The following is an 11,111-nucleotide window of genomic DNA, read 5'->3' on the forward strand; positions in this document are numbered from 1 at the left end:
TCCCTCCCTCTTCCGATGACACCTTTTGCTCTCTCGTTCCTGGTTAGAGGAACGAGATGGTGTGTTGTGTTTGATGGTGGTGATGGATGGATTGCTGTGCTGCTCTCCTCCTCCTTGACATGCAGCATTTGTAAAATGTCCCTTCGAGTCACTTTCTCTCTCACACACACTGTGTTGTGTGGTTGTGTGTGCATGGTAAGTGTGTGTGTTCACTTTGACAGAAATGCTCATGGTTTTGGGGGGGGGCAATGTGATCGCATACATGCACGAGTGCATCTTGCTGAGAGAGATGTCTGTTTGAATGATTGCTCGACAGTTCTTTTAAGGGACCTATGAAACTCGAGTGTGACATTCAGCAGATTTTGGCTGTGTCCGAAAGCTGAAAAAAAGCATTGTAGTCACTAAACATTTGCTTTATCTCCTAAAGTCCTCTTGAATTTGTTTTAGATTATTAGACATTAGGGCATCCTGGTGGAAGAAAACATTTTTAAAGGAAATTTTAAGATTTCACTGGGTGGAAAGACCAACATGTGAATGAAATTTCTAAAAAGTGCATGATACACTCACTTAAGATGGTTACATTGTTTAATTCGGTAAGAAGACATGCACACAAACTATGATGGAAAATGAATAAATTACAAGATTTGCTTCAGAGAAGTGCCTGAATTGACAAGTGCAAGTCATGCGACTGAATCATTTCATTTTTTTTATTGCGCCAATTTCCCTGAAAGAGATGGAATTGCTGCTTTTTTCGCAAATTGTTTTTGAAATATTCAGATTTTTTGCAACTTGACATTGATGTTTATTTATTTGTGCTTATTTATTTGTTGTTATGAACATTACAGAATCTAACTGATTGACAAATTTAATGAGTGCAAATGTTTCACTGAAAATGAAATCTTATACTACCGTTCAGAAGTTTGGGTCAGATATCAGATATTAGTTCTTTTATTCAGCAAGGTTGCATTAAATTGATCAAAATTGACAGTAAACACATTTATAGAGTTACAAAAATTATATTTCAAATAAATTCTGTTCGTTTATACTTTCGATTCATCAAAGCATCAAAGAATCCTAAATAAAAAGGTATTACTATTTACAATGTTTTCAATGTTGATGGCAGCAAATCAGCATATTAGAATGATACTGATATTAGAGTGACACTGAATACTGGAGTAATGGTTGTTGAAAATTCAGCTTTGTCATCACAAGAATACATTACATTTGAAAATATATTTAAATAGAAAACAGTTATTTTAAATTATAATAATATTTCTGTCATGACAACTCTCAGAGGGATTGGCATGGTAATGTACATGACAATGTTAATGTATTTACAGACCGCAAGTACCGAGACTTACTACTGCCAAAACATCCACAACATGCTGCTGTGAGCATGTAAGAAATATTGCTGCTGCAAATAAAACATGAAATAACCCCCCACAAAGCAGGGGACATAGAAGGGACAATACAAGCCCCCCCCCCAGCAAGCAGATCTATCGCCAAGACATATGTACTGCGGCTGCTCCGAAGAGCCATGTGAACCACATGTATTACTATCTATGTGTGCCTGGGCTACCACGCCGACCGGCTTAACACTAGTGGCCTATGACTATGTGAGCCTTGGCTACCACGCCGACCATTTTACCATTGCTCTGATGTCTATATTTATTAAACGAGGAAGAGAAGAGTGAGAAAAAATGCACTTAATTCATTATTTCTGAAAGTTGTCAAGTTACAGTGCACAAAAACCCCTGGGTGGACTGACCTGATGAACTGAAATAAAAGCAGAATATAAATGTTCTTTCTCCATTTTCTGAATTACACAGCACAGCGAGAGCACGCCACACGAGCACATTTCTCCGAACTACACTACCCATAAAGGTAGTGAACTAACTGTTACCGCTGTAGATAGTGACCTTCAGCGTCTCCCGCAACACTGTCATTGATATGACTGCGATAAGCGTGTGCTTCTGACGCTGCGTGCAGCTGAAATCAACCACACACTCATCACAATGAAAACATCGACCTTAGAAATAACGAATGTGAACACTGGGATGTAATCACGGATGTATATGGCGAACCCCCATTGAAATGCATACACAAGAATGTTTATTTCATTTAACCTGTTTCATGTCTGTATTTTCATCCCGGCCTAAATAAGAAACAGTCTTATTTAGTGCTGGCAGTTATATAGGTGGTTTCTGTGGTGTTTTGGTGTGTCTTGTCTTGTGTTAAGAGTTGAACTCACGTCATAACGAGTTTAGAAGCAAAACCATCTCTGATCTTTCATCAAAACATCATCTGGCTGAGATACTGTGTGACAGGTTTAGTGATGCTTTTGGTCAACTGACATCTTGACCTCTAAGGTGATCTGCTGTGAGCTTGCAGGCACACGCTCCACTGCGCTTCAGGGTTAAATTGGCAGAGAAAATGGAGCAGACAGAGAAAGGAGGCGTGTCAGGGGGTGGAACCCCTCTGCGCCATGGCATCGGTTGCTATGCAACTGAGTTCTGAGGCTATTTATACTCCCTGTGCTGCCCCTCCCACTGACTTCAAAAAAAAAAAAAATGTAGACAGCATAGCAGCAGATTTGGGGGGAAATTAGATTTCGATTCAACTCCGTCTGTCTGCACACAGCCAAAACACTGCAGCCAATCCAAGGATGAAGGAGACAAAGACTATAAAAATAATTTCAGTACAGAAAACTATAAATTAAAAAACACTAGTCACAAATATCATCACTATTACTAATGAGTGGTCAAATCAGCAACTCAGTGCTGGCAGCCACAAGGTGTTGAGAAGGACGGTTAGGACACACGCACAGTTGCACACCTTGGCCACATTCACACTGCAGCTGAATGTTGCCCTTTTTTTTTTTTTTTTTTTTACTGACATGAACTTTTAAATGTGGCATTAAAATAGTCAAACTTGGCATGTTAATCTGAATTAAATAAATGGAGGCAATCATTATGAACCTCATGTTCCGTGGAGGCTGCCGTGAAATTACACATCAATTAAGAACAAGGGCAAGGAGGCGGAAAAGTGCAGAAATTGTATTATTGGCATTCTGTGGTCTCATTGTCTTCCACACTAATGAAAATGAAGCACGCCAATGATAGTGAATGATTATGAATGATAAAACATTATATCAGACTGTTCATGCTGTATTATTTTTTTTATTTCTTCTTAATTTTTAATTACATTTCATTTTTGCTGTTGTAATTTTTTACATTATTTTACAAAACTGACTTAAAATGTCACATTTTATGCATTTTGTGCTGTTCATGTATTTTAAATTCTTAATTTTTATTCTTTTTCATTTAGTTTTTTTATTTTAAAATCTAGTTTATTTTTACATTTTAAGTGACAAATGTCACATCTAAAGCATTTTAGGTCAGTTCACACTGTGTTTTTAAATTCTTTATTTTTAAATTCAGTAATTTTAAAATTTTAATTAAAACTGTCACATTTAATATGATTTGGGCTGTTCACAATATCTTTCAAGAACAGACCCGTGTCACGTGTGAACGTAGTCCTACAGACTTTTTCAGGCTCTGAGATCTCAAATCTTTTGTAGAAGACAACTTTTGACCTGCATTTATAGTCAACATAAAATGCCATTCACTACACGTTACTTCCGTAATCAGTTGCATTTCTGAGCGAAACAGGATATTCATTGAGAAAAATGTTGGGTGGGACTTAACTGTATCCTTCAGGATTGGTTAGGCTTGCAAAAAGTGGACATTTCGTATTTATCAGGATAACAAAAGACCAGTAGATCCCTACAACTCTTGACCTGAGATGATAGATACATACAATTACACTTCTTTAAAGTATGTTTGAGTTTCCCCAGTAATCCTCATCCATTGTAAGCCACATCAACATCTCAGATCTGTATTAACTCAGCCAACGCGCCAGTGTCAGCTGAAGTGAAACTGCCCGGGATCGGTGGCTACATGGACAAGAGAGCTCTGCACAATAGGGATGATTGAGCCCAGGAGATGGTCCATTAAAGAACAGCATTTAATGACAACAAGAATTATTGCAGTGCTTTGTAATTACCCAAGCATTGACATAGCACTTGTGTGTGTGTGTGTGAGCAGAAACAGCCACAGCGATTCTCTCACATTGCTAAACTGAAGAGAATCCCTTCATCAAATATGCTTTTTCTTCATTCTCTCACCCTCTTTACTTTCCACGTCTCTCACTCTGAAGGAGGGGTAAGTGGTCATCAGCGCTAACATCTCTGTCTTGTGTCTGGAAGGTGGTTATCGCTGAGACCTCAATGGTCCAAGCTGATTATGGTCCTGCAAATCAACATTTGATTATAACGTCCGTGTGATGGCGTTGTGATAATCGGGCAGGGCACGTCTAATAATCAGAGGCAGTTGGTATTTTGTGAAGTGCATTATGGTCACCAGGACACTTGACACTCTCTCTGGTTTATTTGTTCTGCAGAAGAATATTTGGGCTAAAATCACTCCCTTTCCGTATAAAGTGTGCTATAGCATCTGGGACTGTTTATAGATGTAATACCCTCTCAGAATCACAATATTTCTCTCTTTCTGTCTCTTTGTCAGTCAGAGGAACTTGGCTGAGATCACAGAGCTGATTCACACAGCCTTCCTGGTGCATCGTGGGATTGTTAATCTGAAGGAGTGGACGAACTCGGACGGCCCCCTCAAAGACATGCAGTTTGGGAACAAGATGGCCGTTCTGAGTGGCGATTTCCTGTTGGCGAACGCCTGCACGGGGTTGGCCCAGCTCAATGACACCAAGGTATTAAATGAGTTCTGTAAAAAATCTCCAGGTTTTTCCATTGCCTGCACTCCGCTTGCTCCAGGCTCAGTAATGAAAGAAACCCTGCTCTGAGTTCGCTGTTGTAAAATTTGTGCACAAATAATAATCTGTACACATTTTCCTAGCTATGCACACTACCATTCAAAGGTTTGAGAACAGTAAGATTTTTTTTTAAAGAAATTAATACTTTTATTCAGCAGGATTGCATTATATTGATCCAAAGTGACATTTGAAGACATTTATATTGTTACAAAATATTTCTATTTCAAATAAATCCATTCATGAAAGAATCCCCCAAAAATGTATCATGGTTTCTGAAAAAAATGTTTTTCTACATAGATGATGATAAGAAATGTTTCTTGAGCAAAAAATCATCATATTAGAATGATTTCTGAAAGATTGTGTGGCAGGAAATTTCAGCTGTGCCATCAAAGGAATAAATGGCATGTTAAAATATATTAAAATAGTTATTTTAAATAGAAAACATTTCGTCTAAAAATTGTGATAGTATTTCAGAATATTGCTGTTGTTATTGTATATTTGATCAAATAAATGCAAACATAGTGAGCATAAGTGAGCATGTTTTCTTTCAAAAACATTTTAAAAATCTTAACTGCCCCAGACATTTGAAGATAAGGACATTCAAAAATATTTTTAAAAAATCCTAAAAGGGAAGGGTTGTTGTATTTATTTATTTTTATTTATTTATTTAGAATTTTCATAATTAATAAATACATGAATACAGAATTACTATGAATAATTGATCCAGTTGAGTACATCCCAGTAATCCCCAAATAGAGGTTTTGTCAGATTTGGCTTACTTCTGGTATTTTTGTACTAAAAAATAGCTAAATAAAGAAACGCATCTCTTCATGCTAGAGGTGTGAGCCACTTCCATCACATTTGTGTTTTTTTATGCAAAACACTGAAGAAAATCATTTCACCAGCTTCTGACTTCCTTCTCAAAGACTTTGTTCTCCACGCTGAACGCTGTGTGTGTCCTTTCTTGCTAATTTCCATACACTTGCATTCTCCCTCATTCTCTTGTGCTCTATATGTGTGTGCGCGTGTGTGTGAGCATATGTCTCCTACACCCCTCATTAAGTGTCAGTGTTCTCCTCCAGCTCTAATTAGAGTCGCAGTCAAAGCACCGTCTAACTGCATGCGGCCAGCAGCCCCACTGCCTCACTCCGCTCAGGGTTACAGCATCTCACTAGAGCGTCTTTCTGAATATCTTACAGCGTTATGAATGGCCAGTACAGATAGAAAGTGATGGTAGGATACATCAGGACATTTTAGAGCAGTGTTTCCCAACCTTTTTTCTGTTATGCACCCCTAGAGTCCTATTGATTTTGCTCAAATAACCCTGAAGTGTGTTACTTTTAACTCATAGGTTCTGTTCTAGCTACTTAGGCTGGGCTCAAAATCAAGTAGACCATTATAGGTTACTGAATTGAAACACGCAACATAGGCAGCAACACCATGCATCATACAAATGGCACTCTTTCCAAGACCTACTTAAGTACACCTACACGTACCACTAGTTGGGATTCACTGTTTTAGAGGAAATTGCTTGTCATATCATAATATTAACAGACTAATAAAAAGGGATTTGCACTACAAACCCTAACATTTCATGTCTATGTGTCTGTGTAACACACACAGACACACTCAGATGCATTAAGCAGGAGTATGCTGACAGGATCTGTCACCAAGTGCGGCTCTAGAATGCAGCTCTCCCCGTGGAAGAAAACAAACTCTTTTCCTTCTGTGTAGCCTCAGACACAGGCACGCACACTCAAGCTCACTTTAATGCGTGCATGAGCGGACACGGAAATGACTGCAGGGGATTTAGGCGATCAGCAGATTGTGGCACTAATATAAAGAACAGATTAGGTGTTTTTTTTTTTGTTTTTTTTTGCTCAAGAGGAGCTCAGCATTCAGACAGCCAGACATCTTACAGTCAGGTCTTGCACCTGATTTTGTCTGTGTGTTTAATACAGACTTTCTATAGGTAGATGGTGTGGTGTAATTCAGTGGGTTTAGAAGTATGTATTGGCGTGTTTTATAGCGCCTCCTGCTGGACGGAAGTGGAAAACTCTCTCTCTCACCTGTTTAGTGTTTTTTTGATTCCTCAGGGTCCGCCTCAACTCTAGTTTAACGATTTAAGGAAAGTTTTATTTATTATATTATTATTTTGAAAACTTAACCTTTTTGTCTGTTTCTGTCTACATCTGTGATTTAAATATCACATATTTTTTGATGCAAATTGACATTGTAACGATGGTTTGAACCTTGTAATGTAAACGTTTTTTTTGAGACGGGCGAAGTTTTACAGACAGATGAAGACACATACACTTCGGTTCAAAAGTAATCAGTAATTTTTTTTAAAGAAATTAATATTTTTATTCCGCAAGGATGCATTAAATTGATTAAAAAAATGACGGTAAGGGTATTTATAATGTTTCATTATTTGTTTCAAATGTTTCAAATATTTATATTTCAAATAAATGCTGTTCTTTTGAACTTTCTATTCAACAAAGATGCTGAAAAAAACATCATAGTTTCCATAAATATTAGGCAGCACAGCTGTTTTCAACATTGATATTAATGAGAAATATTTCTTGAGCAGCAAATCAGCATATTAGAATGATTTCTGAAGGATCATGTGACACTGAAAACTGGAGTAATTACTTTTGAAAATTCAGCTTTGCCAACCACAGGAATAAATTACATTTTTAAGCATATTAAAATAGTAAACATGGATTTTAATTGTAATCATATTTCATAATATTACTGTTTTTGCTGTATTTGATCAAATAAAAATCTTACCAACCCCAAACAGTAGTATATATGTACTAATAATACTAATGCTAACTAATAATTATATACTTTTTATTAAAAAGAAATGATACTGCAAAATGTAGTTTCATTGTCGGTTAAAAATATATGTGCTTAATAAATTTTCTCAGTTTAGTTGCCATTAGCAGCTGTGGACAGAAGGTAATTTTAAGCCCTCGTCTTTAGTGAACACACACACATGCTGAAGAGAGTGTGAGTAAAACTCCTTTTTTGTGTGAAACTGAACCTGTTGTGCAGCGAACCATGATTAAAACCACACACACTCTGTTCTGACCCACTGAACTAGTGACTGAGTGACAGAATGTCCAGCCAATCAGAGATCAGACTCTTTAGCTAGAAGTCAAACTTCCACAGAAGAATTTACAATTAGCAAAAGTGATTAAAAATATATTTTAAGTGTTCAGTTTTTTAATAGTCCCTTGATGTAACTGACATTCACCCAGCCAGAACCGTCCGAATGCATCTCCCTCTTAAAGCTGCTGTCTATGTAAATGAGGGCGAGGCCCCATTGCATTAGCGGTTCAGTTAGCATGAGAGCATTAGCGGTGGAAATCAGACGTTCCCTCTCTGCAGCAAAGCGCTTTTTCCCCTTGATTGATCTGTATTATGTATCGCGGCCTTGAGTGGGATCCTGACTTAGTAGACTGTGTGTGTGTGTGTGTGTTTGAGTGAGAGAGAGTGGGATTCTGGCTCAACACTAGTATAAACGGTAAAGGGATCCATGAGCGGCTGTCTCCTCTTTCTTCTCCTCACAGACCTGTCGGCGAAACACGATTCCGGCTGGATTTGGGAATGAGACGAGACGGAGGGAGGGCAGCTTATCTGATACTTTCCAAAAAAAGCCCCCCCACTTCACACACACGCACACACACACATACATATGTAAACTCACACAAAAGACATAAACGTACACAAACACACAGTTCAAACACATGCATTCTCTCTCTCACACACACACACACACATGACACTGAAAACTGGAGTAATTACTTTTGAAAATTCAGCTTTGCCAACCACAGGAATAAATTACATTTTTAAGCATATTAAAATAGTAAACATGGATTTTAATTGTAATCATATTTCATAATATTACTGTTTTTGCTGTATTTGATCAAATAAAAATCTTACCAACCCCAAACAGTAGTATATATGTACTAATAATACTAATGCTAACTAATAATTATATACTTTTTATTAAAAAGAAATGATACTGCAAAATGTAGTTTCATTGTCGGTTAAAAATATATGTGCTTAATAAATTTTCTCAGTTTAGTTGCCATTAGCAGCTGTGGACAGAAGGTAATTTTAAGCCCTCGTCTTTAGTGAACACACACACATGCTGAAGAGAGTGTGAGTAAAACTCCTTTTTTGTGTGAAACTGAACCTGTTGTGCAGCGAACCATGATTAAAACCACACACACTCTGTTCTGACCCACTGAACTAGTGACTGAGTGACAGAATGTCCAGCCAATCAGAGATCAGACTCTTTAGCTAGAAGTCAAACTTCCACAGAAGAATTTACAATTAGCAAAAGTGATTAAAAATATATTTTAAGTGTTCAGTTTTTTAATAGTCCCTTGATGTAACTGACATTCACCCAGCCAGAACCGTCCGAATGCATCTCCCTCTTAAAGCTGCTGTCTATGTAAATGAGGGCGAGGCCCCATTGCATTAGCGGTTCAGTTAGCATGAGAGCATTAGCGGTGGAAATCAGACGTTCCCTCTCTGCAGCAAAGCGCTTTTTCCCCTTGATTGATCTGTATTATGTATCGCGGCCTTGAGTGGGATCCTGACTTAGTAGACTGTGTGTGTGTGTGTGTGTTTGAGTGAGAGAGAGTGGGATTCTGGCTCAACACTAGTATAAACGGTAAAGGGATCCGCGAGCGGCTGTCTCCTCTTTTTTTCTCCTCACAGACCTGTCGGCGAAACACGACTCCAGCTGGATTTGGGAATGAGACGAGATGGAGGGAGGGCAGATTATCTGATACTTTCCAAAAAAAGCCCCCCCTCACTTCTCTCTCTCTCACACACACACACACATACACAAACTCACAAGAAAGACATAGAAGTACACAAACACACAGTTCAAACACACATGCATTCTCTCACACACACTCACACGTGCACGCTTTAATTTCTCCGTGTGGAGTGTGTGAAGCCGCACATCTGGCTGCGCTATAGGGGCTCTCTGTCTTCTCTGGGCTCTGGGTAGAGGAGTCAAGTTCCTCACTGTTTCCTCAAAGATCACAGCTAATATTTTAATAGCTAATATTTTACATTTTAAAAGATTAAAGGCCCGTTCACACCAAGAACGATAACTATAAAGATAACTATAAAGATATAGTGTTATAGTTGTGGTGTGGACTCTGCTATTCTTTAATATTGAGAACGATTTTTAGAACTATATCTTTATCGTTATCTTTATAGTTATCGTCCTTGGTGTGAACGGGCCTTAAGTCTTGCTTTATGTTGGAATTCTATGAGAAAATTTATGTTGAGATCCTTTAGGATTGGTTTTCTTGTTTTCTTTCAGAGCGAGTATAATTCTTCAAAATGACTTGTTTTGTGTTCCACAGAAGTCAGTCAGTCATACGGTACAGGCTTGGAACAACATGAGATTGAATAAAATATAACCTGCTATATTTATGTGTGTATTTTGCATTTACATATTTGTAGTTCAAAAGATCAGTCCAATCAAAACTCAACTATCAGATGATATTCTGTACAGTAGGTGTTAGTATTTTTTTGTGCTGGGAGTAGAGTTCTGTGGTTGTGTGCGTGTTAAAGAGATAAACTGAATCATTAAGCTTGTGCAGATGTCAGAGTCCTCATTAAGATCTGTATCCTCTGGACATGGCACTGTTTTGACCGGCCATCTGTTTAATAACTGAAGTGCTGGTTATTCTATCTGTCCGTCCCTCAGATGCTCTTTTAGACTGAGTGGACTGGAAAAAGTCTTCCCATATTCCCAAACAGCTCATGTCCTAATAAATACTAATTTCAGAACAGATGGGGCTGATCCGTTATCAGCACTCTTATTCGCAGAGGCTTCATTTATGTGGAAAATATTTTGCTAGCCTAAGTGTTATAATGTTGTTATAATGTTATCATGTTTGTTATAGGTGGTGGAGCTGATCTCCAGTGCAATCGGAGATGTGGTGCAAGGAATCTATCACGAGAGCTCCAGTTCTGCAGAGGTATGACGTTCAGCCCACTGCACTTGCCACATATAACCACCAGTGGCATTCTATGAGAAACAAACTATATTGACAATAAAGAAATAACTGAAATTTGCAGGGACATCTGAGCAAACTGTTATTTCTACAGTAATATTGTACCTTCATGTCTTTGAGTGATGATATATAGGCTAAATATATATGCATGTATGTATGTGTGTGTGTGTGTGTGTGTGTGTGTATATACACACACACACACACACACACACA

At 38.0% G+C, this 11,111-nt stretch overlaps 2 protein-coding genes across 4 annotated transcripts in view; one reads left to right on the plus strand and one right to left on the minus strand.

The window, feature by feature from the left end:
• The window catches only part of LOC107757118 (sine oculis-binding protein homolog), a 57,276-nt gene extending 55,848 nt beyond the window's left edge, over positions 1 to 1,428 (minus strand). For all 3 annotated transcript variants that reach the window (XM_016574501.1, XM_016574503.1, XM_016574500.1), the window contains exon 1: positions 1,339 to 1,428. The gene's annotated coding sequence lies outside the window, so the exon portion shown is untranslated. The remainder of the gene's footprint in view (positions 1 to 1,338) is intronic.
• Positions 1 to 11,111, plus strand: part of LOC107757119 (decaprenyl-diphosphate synthase subunit 2-like) — a 36,138-nt gene that overhangs the window by 17,416 nt on the left and 7,611 nt on the right. Inside the window, exons 4-5 of the mRNA XM_016574504.1 lie at positions 4,584 to 4,782; positions 10,788 to 10,862. Coding sequence (XP_016429990.1) covers positions 4,584 to 4,782; positions 10,788 to 10,862 — 274 coding nt within the window. The remainder of the gene's footprint in view (positions 1 to 4,583; positions 4,783 to 10,787; positions 10,863 to 11,111) is intronic.

Source organism: Sinocyclocheilus rhinocerous, unplaced genomic scaffold (genome assembly GCF_001515625.1).
Source record: "Sinocyclocheilus rhinocerous isolate Xijiao unplaced genomic scaffold, SAMN03320098_v1.1 scaffold503, whole genome shotgun sequence".
NCBI lineage: Eukaryota > Metazoa > Chordata > Actinopteri > Cypriniformes > Cyprinidae > Sinocyclocheilus > Sinocyclocheilus rhinocerous.